General features: G+C 41.8%; 1 protein-coding gene across 1 annotated transcript in view; it reads right to left on the reverse strand.

Moving 5' to 3' along the window:
• Positions 1-14,658, reverse strand: part of gsg1l (gsg1-like) — a 35,971-nt gene extending 21,313 nt beyond the window's left edge. Inside the window, exon 1 of the mRNA XM_060902478.1 lies at positions 14,370-14,658. Within this exon, the coding sequence (XP_060758461.1) occupies positions 14,370-14,658 (289 nt within the window). The remainder of the gene's footprint in view (positions 1-14,369) is intronic.
• Positions 14,659-15,828: the final 1,170 nt, after the last annotated feature.

The following is a 15,828-nucleotide window of genomic DNA, read 5'->3' on the forward strand; positions in this document are numbered from 1 at the left end:
TCAATACTTCGCAAAGTAAGTGTGTTTTCATAGTTTTTATATTGGCGCGCTGATTGCACCTTAATCCTGTGCAGGTACGAGTAGTTTACAGCTCACGCACGAGAGTCCACTTGGCGTACGTGCTGTCCGGCGCGCGCCCGAGAGTCTATCTGATCCACACACCAAGGCGCGCAGGTGTGACACTCTTGCACGAAATTAGTACAGAAATTAATGTAGATACAAATATCTTATGCCAAATTATTATGGCATGTTTCAAAAATTAAAGAAAAAAATCAGAGTCCGAGTCTCCAATTTACGAATCCGAACACAGTTAGCGCACGAGTCCGAGTCATCAGTGCTCAAGTCCAAGTCGAGTCACGAGTCCTTAAAATTAGGGCACGAGTCCTGGGTTCGAGTACTACAAGCCTGGAAGCGATAAACAGTTGTTTTCTTACGAACCACTACTTTTTTTTTTAAACATTAATAAGACAAAAAACCCCGCAGGTTGTCGTTGAACCTCGAGGCGTTTTTGTTTTGCGTTCTTTCTGGTCATTGGTTTAGCTTCCTCATGTGTCTTCATTTGTTCTCACCTGTTTTATATTCATTCTCGATTAGTTTGTGTACTGAAGCTGTTGTTTGTTTGTTTTTCATTCGTCGAGTGCCACATGGCGTTCATTTGATGCCCGTTACAAAGCCTTGTTTCTCAATTCATGTTCATCTTCCTGTCTATGTTTGTCTTGACTTCCTGTTTGGTTTTGACCCACACCCTCGTTTCCGAATCCGGATTATTCCTGTTCAGTGTTGCCTACATGTGATGATTCTTGGATTCGTCTTCACACAGGACAGGCTGATCTTCCACAATTTGTGCCCTGTTTCTTCACTTCAAACTCACACTTTACACTACCAAACAAAATACTTTCAAATTTGAAATACATTTTATGATTTCATTGAAATTGTTTTGATCAAAGGGATATCCAATGGTTTGGTACGAGTATGCAATAAATAACATTATTATCCATACAGGACACTTTTTCGGTGGAATAAAAACGTGTTCGATTCCCTTCTCGTGGGTTTCATTCATTTGGTTTGATAGCATACAATATTGTTCGCATATCGTTTATCCCACGTGTATTACATCACTCTGTCCAGTGGAGAATGAGCGTTGAATATGGTTTACGATATTGCATGGTTCAAAGTTCAAGACAACATGACGTCACACGTCGGAGCTGATGCGAATATTCAGTGAGAAAGTTTTCTGCTGTGAATTCACACAACCATTTCTGTGTTCGCCGGGAAAGAGAAAGACGCATTGAACACCTGAAAGGCTCCCAAAACTTCACTAGATATCCTTCACGTATATTTACAACCAGTGTCGAACCGTTACTATTCGAGCTGGGACTTGAACTCAGCCAAAACTTTGCCAGACACCAAAAAAGCAACAGGGTAAAGGATTTTGTAAGGGATTAGCGTCAGGCTGCCAGGTTGCTCCGTTGTGTGTAGCTGTCGATGTTGATTTTAAAAGCAACTCAGTAAATTACACAAGGAAATAAATACTTAAGTCTGAGTGAAAAATACCATGGTGAGGAAGAAGAGTCTGGTGACAGAAATCTTAGTTTTTTGGTCGTTAGCCTGTAGCTCTCAATAGCATTGGCTTGACTGCTTTATCAGCATCCGCTAACACTACTGATGAACACTACACCGGCTGGAAGGTGACTTCACTGCTGTGCTGATTTGTGGTTAAGCTCGCATTGGCCTTCAAGAAGGCCTAGGGCGATAAATGTTTGGTCCCTTGCACTATAAATCAAAATCTAATTGGCGAATTAATCCGTCACTTCCTACAAAAACATACACTGCCATGGCCTTCTGTCCCAGCAATGAAGTCTGAACCAAAGACTGAGCAGCTCGAAACTCTTATCAGCCTAGAGACAACAAACAAAACAATCTCATTGGATAACTCGATTTTAATGTTTGCAGGACAGTAATTTCTGTCTTTTCGTTTCTGAAGCACATTTGATAGAAAATGAGGCCAAATTGGAATTAGAAGAGAATAATGAGAATGAGGGCGGCACGGTGGTGTAGTGGTTAGCGCTGTCGCCTCACAGCAAGAAGGTCCTGGGTTCGAGCCCCGGGGCCGGCGAGGGCCTTTCTGTGTGGAGTTTGCATGTTCTCCCCGTGTCCGCGTGGGTTTCCTCCGGGTGCTCCGGTTTCCCCCACAGTCCAAAGACATGCAGGTTAGGTTAACTGGTGACTCTAAATTGACCGTAGGTGTGAATGTGAGTGTGAATGGTTGTCTGTGTCTATGTGTCAGCCCTGTGATGACCTGGCGACTTGTCCAGGGTGTACCCCGCCTTTCACCCGTAGTCAGCTGGGATAGGCTCCAGCTTGCCTGCGACCCTGTAGAAGGATAAAGCGGCTAGAGATAATGAGATGAGATGAGATAATGAGAATGAAAGAAATGAAATATGATATTTGAAATGCTGATATGTTTGGGCTTCTCTGAAGGACTAGAAGGCCCTGATGGTTCGCGACTGGTGTATGTATTATAATAAATAATAATAATAATAATAATAATAATAATATTGGCTGGCTTTTTTTCATGGTACTGTACATCAGATATATTCCATTCAGCTACTCGTCTTCGTCTCATTCACTATCATGCTAGCTGAATGGAATATACCTGAAATACCACTCAACGCCAGCCAATATTATTTAAATATAATATCTCCATGAGGGGAAAAAAAAATCAGAATTACACTCCAGCTGTAATCTTGTTACAACTGTATATTTCTGGAGACAGGAAAGTAAAACCAACTCAGACGACACAAGCAAAAAGAGATAACTTGATTGAGTTTTGGCAAGCACCCCAATCTTGTCTCGAGCTCGACTTCCAATTATATTTGTGAGACCGATGAGCAGGACTTTTTTTTTTTTTCTTCCCAGACCTTTTGCTTCCAAAGCTGTAATGGAAAAGTCAGCCCATGGAGCCATCGCTCTCCAAGGATGAGGGCTGAGGTCAGACAGAAGTCAGCTCGACACGAGCGAGATGCTCCTCCTTCAGCGCTCCCTAAACAGGATACCTACAGACCAAAGGAGCTCCATATCGACACTCCGTCACTGTCGGCCTTCAGGAATGTCTCCGGAACTGCAAACACAAGATTCAGATTCGTACAAAGCTCGAATTTGGATTCAAACAGCCTCAGGTGCAGAGGACAAGATTATATCAAGCTTTTTTTTTTTCTGACGTCAAGTTCATCATCTAATGCATCATATTTTACAGGAAAGTCGTTTCAAATTTGGCTGTCCTTGCAAGGTGAGATTCTTTAAGAGACAGAAGCTTGTTAAAGTATTTTATTTCCACAATCCGCCCTGACTGCTGAAGGAACACTTAAACACTTAAAACTTGGCGGGATGTCAGCAAAGTGCAAAATACATCAACAAATCGAAGCATGTTATTTAATGCACGGGTCTTTAATACGCGCAATTTAACGGATGTTCGACTGGTTTGGAACATGATTTGAAAAATCTCAATCCCTGTTTGGGAAGTTAAAAAATGTCAACAATTTAAAATTCTTTGAAATGTATAAAGCAAAAAAAAAACTGTACATTGTTATTAAAAATCTGTTTTATCCAGGAAATAACAAGATCAACTGTGAGCTACTGCTCACTTACGTATCCCCCTGCTCTCGTTTATATCAGAACGCAAACAATCGAAGACATTCACTTTATTATGAATGTTGACTTCAACAAATAATTAACCCTGAAACAAGTAAGTAAAGAGCAGTGTCTCTCCCCAGGGATTTCAAATAGCATCCTGGTAAAGTGTCATTTTGAAATTGCATTTTGCTTCTTGAAAGAGCATCAAAATCCACCCTATATGTTTCGTAAATACATTCGGTCGGTAAACAGGAAGTCGATGTGCGACAGACCTGAAAACATTACACACGGTATAGAACCCAAAGCTGAAGCTCGGTACCAAATATCAAGCAGTTGTGATTTGTAGTTGCTGAGAAAATGTTGCGAAAATTTTGTAAATCCACACTATATGTTGCATAAATACATTCAGTTGGTAAACAGGAAGTTGATGTGCAACAGACCTGAAAACGGTATGCACGGTATAGAACCCAAAGCTGAAGCTCGGTACCAAATATCAAGCAGTTGTGATTTGTAGTTGCTGAGAAAACTGTTACAAAAATTTTGTAAATCCATGCTATATGTTCCATAAATACATTCAATCGGTAAACAGGAAGTCAATGTCGGACAGACCTGAAAACGGTATACACGGTATAGAACCTCAAGCTGAGGCTCAATACCAAGTACCAAGTGGCTATGATTTGTGGTTGCTGAGAAAAAGGGTGTTTCGGACAGATGGAGATACGGCGATACGAACAGACAGAGGTAAACCAGTATTCACCCCCCCGGAGTGGGGGTATAAATATGTGTAAATTATTTGAATGGTTTCTAGTGATACTTCGGAGCATGGCTGAGATTTTCTCAGTTGAAGTTTGGAATTCTTGGGTGGAAAAAAAAAATTGTGTTCGTTACAATAAAACGTAATCCTTCCACCAATACGCAAGAACATATCGCACTTTCTAGTTTTTATTTTTGATGGATTCGTACTGTTTTCAAATTAACTTACTTTCCGACATCAGAGTGTTTTATTCGTCTTATACAAACTACGTGCTTTTTTTATTAATAAAATATTCCATTGATTTATGAAAGAATGACTTTGATCAATTTGTCGGATTGTCGGTGAAACAAGTCAGCACCTGTTCTCGCGAACATTATAGCAGCTATAAACAGTAGTTTCTTCATCTTCTGCTCTTTTTTCTCTCTCTCGACTGATGTTATAAACAAAAAAAAAGTAAGTCATGATCTGTCTCATGGCGGACGGGAAAACAACGACAATCCGACAGCAGACTGAACACCCGTGTCAAAATTATTTTGAAAAGATTGCGATGTAGGCCGTAACCTTATCAGTGTTGTTTATCCCCGTCTCATGGTCATTTTTCCAGATGACAAAAGTCTCCGAACCTCAGTCCCCTCTCAGGCTAGCATGCACACAAATAAATAAATAAATAAATAAATAAATAGATTCAGCTCACGTCAAAACAAAATGTTTGGTCAGGTCAAATCAGCCTTGAAAGCTTGCAACTTTGCAAACCTATCTCAGCTAGCTTGTAAAAAGTTGCAGTGTACAATGTATATACTGTGTAATACCACTCTGTCCCTGTATCATCCCACCAACAACATTTTATTCGATTGCACACACACTTCCAGGGTTCTCCAGAAAATCCAAAGGAGCCAGCTAAAAAAAAAAATCGTAGTAGGCGGCTCTGGAATTTGGTGGCACGCCAAAGTTGCGCTAATGCTCAGGGGGTCTGGGGGCATGCCCACCCTGCCAGAAAATATTGAAAACTGACATGCCTTCTGGTGGCTTCTGGTGCATTCTCAGCTCATAAATTACTCACAATTTCCCTGTAAAATACTTGCAAAATATGTATGAAATTTCCCTCCAGGTGTGTGTGTGTGTGTGTGTGTGTGTGTGTGTGTGTGCTTGGCTTTCTCAGTTACCCTCTGTAGGTTAGTCCTGGGTACGACTTTAAACTGCAACCGGTGGTGAGTCTCAGGTCTGGGAGGACTTGACTATTGGGGAAAGTGGAGTTACCCCTTAATCACCATTGCTCCCAGGTCCACTCTGACCCAGAGTGGTAGCACCTGCCTGGGTTCCAGCTATGGGTTCAATAGTACATCACCAATAAGGCACTGGCAGCAGGGCGCTTTTCAGTGCGACGTGGCAGATGAACCCAACAGTGTCAATGGCGCACCACCAGATGGCATGCGGTAGAGCCACTCAAATGGCCAACGGATGGTATCACTTACTCGGCAAGTCAGTTGTCACTGCAGGGCAACTTCCATACCCGTCAGATTTATGGCACTTTTGTGCACCACTTGGCATCAGGTCTGGAGGTCCAGAGAGACAACACGATGGGGGCATGACATCGTTTGTCTTACCTTACTGTGCAAGGTGCTTCGTTAGGAGAGGAGAATAGTGTGCAGGAGCTCACAAGGCCAGACATTCCATGGTGGCTTGGCCGGTCCGTTCTTGCCACCGCTGCAGACGACTCTGTCGCTCGCAGCCCGTCTGCGTTTCTGCACATCCTAATGAAGCAGTCATCATCGCTAGCGATGGACAGCTGATGACAACCCTCTGTAGTACGTTGCCTGGCTCTATAACATAACTACACATGCTACAACATGGTCACGAGGTCCAGCTCAGCCAATCAGAGTGCAAGAATCGATCAACAAATATGGCGTCGCTTCCAGTCAAGCAAGATCCAAATCAAAGACAATTTTGTGGTGAAATGATTGGATTTACAGCAAATTATGGGTAGTGGAGACGATATAAATCGCTTGAACATTGAAAGGCAAGTTTTTATTTTTGTCTGGGATCGAGTAGCCGGAGCAAACCATCTGTGTAGGCGGAGAAAACCACCAGTCACCGGGGCTTGTGGACATCTCTATACTTCGCATTCAAACACTTAAACAACGTATTGGGCGTGAAAATTTACTTTAAAATTGCTCGACTCGAACTTGTCAGTCGACATGATTCTTTAGCTTCTGGTTCCTTCAGCTTGTCAACAAATAAATGTGTCCAGCTGTCCATAAAGAGGTGTCGCAAAGTGTGATTTGTATTTACGACAATTAATTATACTCTGCAACTGTAAGGGGAGCCCAGGAGCAAAAACAAACAATTCTTGCATCATTCATCAGTATGAATGATGTCTTCTTCCTGTCGTCATATGTCAGAAATCCGTGTTAGATGTTTAGTTTCGGGTTCCTCACAAGCTTTTGTTGATTGTGCATGCCTTTGTTTCTCTTCTAGTCCTGTTTTAGCTTTGTAATGGGTTTGCTTTCTTCGATCCTTTGTTCTTTGCGAAGTCTTGCCAATTGCCTTCTGAAATTCATACCTTTCTGAGCCTCTTTTGGTTTTGATTTCGGTTTTGGTTAGTGTCTGTGTATTTTACCTACAAATAGGGATATGCCTGACTCCAGATGCAACATATATATATAGTCCTGAAGCACCAGGATGTCATGGGCAAACTTTTATAATCTTTCTTCACTCTCGAGAAATGTGTTGTAATTCTAACATCATCACACATACACTGCAGATGCTCAGATGCTTAGATGAGAAATTATGTTGCAAACACTGCAACATTTCTTGAAATCAACTCCAGCTTTTAATGTTTGAAGCTTTGAAGCATGTATTCCACTCTGATGATGCTACGACGACTTGTGTGATCTCTCGCTATCGGTGCCATGCTCAATATCAATTAAAGAGCTGCGTGATAGTGACTCCAGCACAATGTGTAACGAATCAATCTCATCTTGGTTATATAATTCACTGCCCAAACACCTCACATGGAGAATTAATGAGGTTACCTGGCCTTCGATCGGGTTATGATGCCTTAATCTCCTGTTTCTGAGAGGGCAGCTGTCTAAATAATGAGCATGACTGATTGCAAGTGCGACAATTTTTTTTTTTTTACATGCTTTTGAGGGAGAATATGATCCAGGATATTGATAGTGCTTCTTTTATCTAATAAGAAGCAATACAAAGTATGGAAAAAAGAAAAGTGCAATAAAGATCATGTAAAAAGTTACATAAATTCCAAGTTATGAGTTTACAAAGGCTGGTGTGTGTGTATATATATATATATATATATATATATATATATATATATATATATTTTTTTTTTTTTTTTTTGGAAAAAAACCCATCAATTCCTCCAAGGTAATCCTTATCCATATGATCACTTCATGGTCTTCTCTCATTTTTTTCTCTCTCTATCTTCCTTTAAGCCTGGGTTAATGGATTTATTACCGCGTTGGATGTCATTACCATCAGTCAAATGTGTTCAGTGTCTCGGCGTTAGACTATTTTCACGATACGGTCATGTAAAGTCATGGATATTTCTTCCTTCCTCAGCCTGTGGCTTGTACTAGATCATGCCCTAATGAACGCTCAGGGTGTAATGTCAGTATACAGTCGGCTCTTCACACCATGTTCACCATTAAAACCCATCTGACAGCAATTTGTAGGCATTTTCTGCAAAGATCCTGTTGTGAAAATCCATTTTTCCCACAATTTCTGCCAGTGTTTTGACCATAATGAGTTGCAGTAACACTGGGAAAAAAAAGTGAAATCTGGACCAAGTGCTGTTTCTGCAGTTCAGAGACAACAAAACTTCCTTTACCTGTTCTGCTACATAATTGGCCCACTGGCAGCCAATCAGCATTCAGCACATCATCGCTGATGGTGCACAACTCTCACATCCTGTTTCGTACATGAGGAAGTTGGGATGATTCTCACAGCTCTCGAGTTCAGTCTTAAATCCACAAACTTCAGTTCAGGTTCAAAACACTAGTAGAATCCAAAAGAGATTTTTTTTGTTTGTTTGTTTCGACCTCCAAAATCCATTCGTCCATCAAATCATCTGTTCATCCATCCACTCATTTATCTACTGCGACAACAACATTGGGTCCATCCATCTGTTTACCTATTTATCTATCTTTCATTCCATCCTTCCATTATTCCATCCACTGTTTGGCAATACTGCATCCATTTCTTTTTGATCCATTATTCTATCCATCCTTCCATCCAGTCATTCATTATTTTATTCATTCATTCATCCATCCATCTATCTTCCCTTCTACTGTTTTGATCATACTGTATCCATCCATCAGTCCACTGCTTTGACAGTACTGTATCCATCCATCCATTATTCCATCCATCAGCCATTCATTCTTTTCTTCATTCATTCATGCATTCATCCATCTATTATACCTTTTACTGCTTTGACAGTACTGGAGCCATCCATCCATCCATCCATCCATCCATCCATCCATTCTTTATTCCTTCATTCATCCATCCATTTATCTCCCATTTCATCCATCCATCTATCTATCATCTCTTTGACTGCTTTGATAATAATGTATCCATCCATCAGTCCACTGCTTTGACAGTACTGTATCCATCCATCCATTATTCCATCCATTACTCCATCCATCCATCCAACCATCCATCCAACCATTCATTCTTTATCTCGTCATTCATCCATCCATTAATCTACCACTTCATCCATCCATCTATTATGCCTTCTACTGCTTTGACAATACTGTATACATCCATCCATACATATATCAGTCCATTGCTTTGGCAATATACATCCATCCATCCAACAGTCTATTTATCATTCTTACCATCCATCCATCCATCCATCCATCCATCCATCCATCCATCCATCCAACAGTTTATTTATTATTCGTACCATCAATCCATCCATCAGTCTATTTATTGATCATTCCATTTATCTATCTGTCCATCTATTTATCCTTCCTTCCACTGCATTTGACAAAACTGTATCCATTCACCCATCATTCCATCCATTCATCCAATTTTGTTTTGGCAATGCAGTATCCATCCATCCATCCATCCATCCATCCATCCATCCATCCATCTATCCATGCATCTACAGGGTGGTCTTGGGGAAAACTGGCTGTGAGTTAGAGTGGTTTTTAAAAATCTTGGAGCTCTGATTTTTTTTTTTCAGTAAAATGCAGGTTTCTGCCAATCACGAGTGATCATGGCGCTGAATGTCAGTCAGGGGATGTGATCTGGCTGCGAACTTTTAAGTTGTTTGCCAAATAAACTTTGAAAGAGTATTTCGTTTGGGCAAATCTCATTTAAGATGTGTGAGGGACAAGGATGAGAGCAGGGATCATTCGGAAAAAGGTTACCATGACAACCCTGATGTAAACACACTTCACATTCAGTCCAACATTCAGACTGATAACAACTGTGTCACGAAGAAAACTGAACTTGATGATGAGCTGAGAGTTTGTCCTAATTTCATACAAATTAAGATACGGTGGAAATGTTCACCGCTGATCCTGTCTACACACAAATAAAGCCATGTGATTCGATTTTCTTTTCAAAAAACTTCGGAATGGACTTGGCAAATGGGGAAAAATTCCAATCAGAGGAGGACATTTAATCCCACAGGATGATCGAAATCCCTCTGCCAGCTGGGTAAGTGCTCTCCGATGTGTGTTAATTAAAACCGTGAGATCATTCGACATCAAGAAAAACACATGAAAACAAAATACATGACTAATTGGAGGTGAGGATGGGCTCTCGAGATTTAGTGACTTTCAACTCGGATATTGAACAATTATTTGTGACGATTGCTCCAACCTCAATTTTGTCTGAACTAGTAACAAATAAAATACAAAAAAAAAATTAAAGGAATTAAAAAAAATACAAAATTAGAATGAATTAATTATTAAAAACTACAAGTAATACAATAAATACAATAAAAAATCAATACAATCTTTTTAAAAATGCAAGTTATACAATAAATCAACTAAAATAAAATATATTTTATTATATTTATTCTATTTTATTTCTGATAAGCTTTTGCTTTTAACATGTGATTAAAATTAGTTAAAATAACTTTGATGCAGATCAAGTTCCTGTTAAATAATTATAATCAAAAACTTATTTGTCTGCTGATCTGATTTTACTTTCAAATTTTAATTTAATTTTTGATATTGATAATAACCCTCCCAAAGGGATCAATAAAGTTTTATCTAATCTAATCTAATCTAATCTAATCTAATCTAATCTAATCTAATCTAATCTAATCTAATCTAATAACATTAGGTTTTGGTCCGTGGACGTCCCAGTGCATGATGAATGATACGAATGGAGGTGATTTAAAAAAAAAAAGCTCCCATAATGCACTTTGTGGTTTGGAGGGAAGAGGGACGAAGGTGCCATTTTGGACATTTTTCAAAATTGTTGCTTTGGGCAAGAACTGAAATATTAATGCTGTTGCTGCTGTCTTAGCAAATTCAGCAGATTATTTCCGTTAGCAGCAGCATGAGAGTAAAAGTGTGTGTAGTAAGTAATAATGACACACTGCAAGAAAAGATCATGAGTAAAACTATGATAATTGAAAAACTTTCTGACTGAAATGCAAAAGAAAATAAATTTGGACAGAAAGTCAGCATGTGCGACATGGCAAATGTGACATTTGTTTTATGGGTGATGAAATAATCATAAAAGTTCCTACAAGTCAAATTTAATAATCACTTTATGGTTGCAGGAAGCACGTCAGGGTTTACCTTCAGTGTTAAATATGATTTTTCTTTAGCTAAGGAGAGATATAAACTGTGTGTCTCAATTTTACTGTCGTAAAATTACACCTGACTGTGACTATGTTTACAACCCTGATTCGAAAAAAAAATTGTGGCGCTGTGTAAAATGTAATAAAAACAGAATGCAATGATTTGCAAATCCTTTTTAATCTCCTGAATTCAATCCAAAGACAAGATATTTAATGTTCAACCTGATAAACTTTATCGTCTTTTGTAAATCTACACTCACTCTGAATTCGATGTCTGCAACACGTTCCAAAATTGTTGGGACAAGGGCGTCTTTACTGCTGTGTTACATCACCTTTACTTTTCACAACACTCAGGAAGCGTTTGTGAACTGAGGGCACTAAATGTTAAAGTTTAACATTCATATGTGGCGTGTTAAACATACCACATATTATCAAAGGAAGGAAGGCAAGCCAGTTTAGCACCTGCACTCTTTTACTCTGAAGCCACTCTGTTGTAACATGTTCAGAATGTGGCTTGGGATTATCTCGCTGGAATAAACAGGGACGTCCCTGAAAAAGACATCGTCTGGATGGCGGTGTGTGTTGCTCCAAAACCTGTATGTACCTCTCAGCATGAAAGAAACCTTCACAGATGTGCAAGTTACCCCTGCCATGGGGCACTAACACACCTCCATACGGTCACGGATACTGCTTTTGATCTTTGTCTTGGTAACAGTCTGGATGGTCCTTTTCCTCTTCAACCTGGAGGACATGATGTTCATGATTTCCAAAAGCAATTCAAAATGTGGACTCGTCAAACCGCAGCACATTTTTCCACTTTGCGTCAGTCCATCTCAGATGACCTCAGGCCCAGAAAATTCAACAGCATTTCTGGATGTTGTTGACGTACAGCTTTCGCTTTGCACGGTAGATACAGTGACGAACTGTGTTCTGGTTTTCATCCTCGCCCCGACTTGCTGAGATTCCTTTGCCGTCTCTGAATCTTTTGATGATGATATGGATTGTTGATGGTGAAATCCCAAAATTCCTTCCAATTGGACATTGAGAAACTTTGTCCACGCAGTTTTTCACAAAATGGTGAACAACTGAGCCTTTCCAACTTACAATTCACCTGGAGAAAGTTCCAAACAGGTGTTTAAGCATTCCACGACTTTCCCAGTCCTTTGTTGGACATGCTGCAAGCAGCGACTTACGGGGTCCAAGCACATTTCAGAAACATCGCCTCCAATAGCTAGTTCTTCCCAAATTACACAGACCACTCAAAAGAAAATGAACTAACATACATACTGTTCAGATTTTGATCCAGTCGCTCAATACTAATCCTGTTCAATGTCTGCTGAAAGCTGATTGGCTGATAGTGGCCATGATTTATGAGTAAGCCAGGCCAGTTTCGTCGGAATCCATTTACAGGACTTCCATGTCACTTCCATGAAAGGCAAGTCAGCCTTTCTTCCAAAAATTGAGAGTTTGAATCCCAATCCGAGTCCAAGAGAACCAAATTCGTCATGTTCTCTGAGTGGGAGGGGCATACAATGTCTCCCTTGTCAATCACAACAACCCAAGCCAATCATAAGCTCATGTACCGGTATGTAGAAGAGGGTTGATATACAGGGTATAACAGGAGAATATGGACCATTACATTTTTGTATTGGCACCATTCTGGCTTTTTTTTTTTGGACCTTGAAAGAAGTTCTCATCTCATCTCATTATCTGTAGCCGCTTTATCCTGTTCTACAGGGTCGCAGGCAAGCTGGAGCCTATCCCAGCTGACTATGGGCGAAAGGCGGGGTACACCCTGGACAAGTCGCCAGGTCATCACAGGGCTGACACATAGACACAGACAACCATTCACACTCACATTCACACCTACGCTCAATTTAGAGTCACCAGTTAACCTAACCTGCATGTCTTTGGACTGTGGGGAAACCGGAGCACCCGGAGGAAACCCACGCGGACACGGGGAGAACATGCAAACTCCGCACAGAAAGGCCCTCGCCGGCCACGGGGCTTGAATCCGGACCTTCTTGCTGTGAGGCGACAGCGCTAACCACTACACCACCGTGCCGCCCTTGAAAGAAGTTATATGGTATAAAAAATATGTAGATTAGAAACATTTTTATTAACAACTTTACTGTTCATTTATATTGTTTTTCTCTGACTGAGATTTATTATTTATGACTATAACAACTTTGTGAGTAGTCTGTTGAGATCTCCGCGACTGGAGAAAAAAAATACACCTCATAAATTTTCTTTACGACTCCTGGAGGTCTCATCTTTACACACTTCCTCCAAACACTCAGCGATATACAGATGCCCAGTAATCATAAAATAAAACTTTCCTCAATTTAATTTATCCTCAGGGACATTAAAGTTCAAACACGGGCTTAAAAGGTTGTTGCAGGGAAATTGAAGCACGCATGCACGGAAGCTCCAGTGAAGGCTTTCTTGAGCACTACAATTCTGATTAAAAAAAAACCACATGAACTTGACATGCGAATTATCAGAAATTAAAAAAATGAAAATTACATGTAGCTTTAGACACTTAACCGTTACTTTTTTGCACTTTTTTTGACGTTGTATTTTTTCCACGTGCGATTTCTTTTAAATCTCCTGATTCAGTCATTTTCACACGCAGTTGGTTTTTCATTGCACGTGAAAATAATTCAATCGTGTGATTTTTTTAAAATTAATGACATTCACAGGCCGATGAATATGATGTTTCATTTCAGATGTGATTTTCTTTTTCAAATGTGATTGTCTTGTTTCCATGATGTCATGTGTTTACTGAAGTCTGCAATGGGCATTCCACGTGATCACATGTTATTCACGTGCAATTTCATAATTTCATGACATGTTGAAGTGCAGCCCCCCCCACTGAGTGATCACGTTATTCACAATTCATTTTCCTTCCATGTAATCACACGTTATGCACGTGATGTCACGTGCACTTCGTGGCATATCTTCACGTGTCATGTATGATTAGTCACGAAACTTATGATCACGTGCGAAATGTGATGCCGAAGACGTTGAACGCGATGAGGCGCGTGCGTTTGAGCAGGCAGGTCACCCCTGTGATGCAGCGCCGTCCTGTGATGAGTGCTGCATCAGGACCAGCACTGACTCCAGCTGTGCTCACTGGAAGTCATGGCGACAATATGAGTTATAACGCGTTATAACAAGTTAGTGAAGTGTGACTCGTACCTGCTCCGTGGATGTTCTCCTCGCACGAGTACCAGATGCCCGCGTGGAAGTGGCGGAACAGGAAGCGGTCGTCCCCGGTCTCCCAGCTGTAGTGCACTTTGCTCGGGTCGGTGTCATTGGCTCCGTAGTCGATGCAGTGGTGCCGCCTCTCCTGGCTGCAGCTCGGTTTGGGGACCCGCTGCGTGCCCTGGCACCAGTACGCCGTGGCGAACGCTGTGCTGGAGAGCAACAGCGCGAGCAGGTTCAAGCCCACGGAGAGCAGCGCGCGACACCGGCGGCTCGTCTTCATGGCACGCAAGAGATGAAGCGCGCGGGGCTCGTGCGCGGGACGGGTGAGACAGGAGACGCAGAGAGAGCGCGCGCGAGCTCATTCACCGACGCGTTCCAGCGTTTCGGGGACCGGAAAGGAACGGGCTCCTTCAAGGGCATGAGGAGCGCGCGCGCCACTTCCCGGGAGGAACATGGAAACGTGGAGATGTGAGTTCAGCAAGAGCGCGCGCACATATGAGGCCGGAGGAGAGGCCGCTCTCTCTCTCTCTCTCTCCCCCCCCCCCCCCTTCTCTCTCTCTCTACAGCTCTCTCTATCTCTCTTCCCTTCTCTCTCTCTCTCTCTACAGCTCTCTCTCTCTCTCCCCTTCTCTCTCTCTCTCTCCCCTTCTCTCTCTCTCCCCTTCTCTCTCTCTCTCTCTCCCCTTCTCTCTCTCTACAGCTCTCTTTCTCTCTCTCTACAGCTCTCTCTCTCTCTCCCCCTTCTCTTTCTCTCCCCTTCTCTCTCGCTCTCCTTCTCTCTCTCTCTACAGCTCTCTGTCTGTCTCTCTTCCCTTCTCTCTACAGCTCTCTCTCTCTCCTTCTCTCTCTCTCCTTCTCTCTCTCCCCCCTTCTCTCTCTCTCTTTCTCTCCAGCTCTCTCTCTCCCCTTCTCTCTCTCCAGCTCTCTCTCTCTCCTTCTCTCTCTCTCTCCCCCCTTCTCTCCAGCTCTCTCTCTCCAGCTCTCTCTCTCCCCTTCTCTCTCTCTCTTTCTCTCCAGCTCTCTCTCCCCTTCTCTCTCTCTACAGCTCTCTCTGTCCCCCTTCTCTCTCTCCAGCTCTCTCTCTCCCCTTCTCTCTCTCCAGCTCTCTCTCTCTACAGCTCTCTCTCTCCATCTCTACAGCTCTGTCTCTCCCTCTCCCCTTCTCTCTCTCTACAGCTCTCTCTCTCTCTCTCTCCAGCTCTCTCTCTCCCATTCTCTCTCTCTACAGCTCTCTCTCTCCATCTCTACAGCTCTGTCTCTCCCTCTCCCCTTCTCTCTCTCTCCAGCTCTCTCTCCAGCTCTCTCTCGCTCTCTCACTGTCTGTATCTCTCTCTCCCTCTCTCTCTCAATCTCTCTGTGTCTACATTTCTTTCTTTCTCTCTCTGTCTACATATCTCTGTCTGTCTGTCTGTCTTCATCTCTCTCTACATCACTCTCTCGTTTCACCCTA

The sequence above is a fragment of the Neoarius graeffei genome, chromosome 20 (genome assembly GCF_027579695.1).
Source record: "Neoarius graeffei isolate fNeoGra1 chromosome 20, fNeoGra1.pri, whole genome shotgun sequence".
NCBI classification, from domain to species: domain Eukaryota; kingdom Metazoa; phylum Chordata; class Actinopteri; order Siluriformes; family Ariidae; genus Neoarius; species Neoarius graeffei.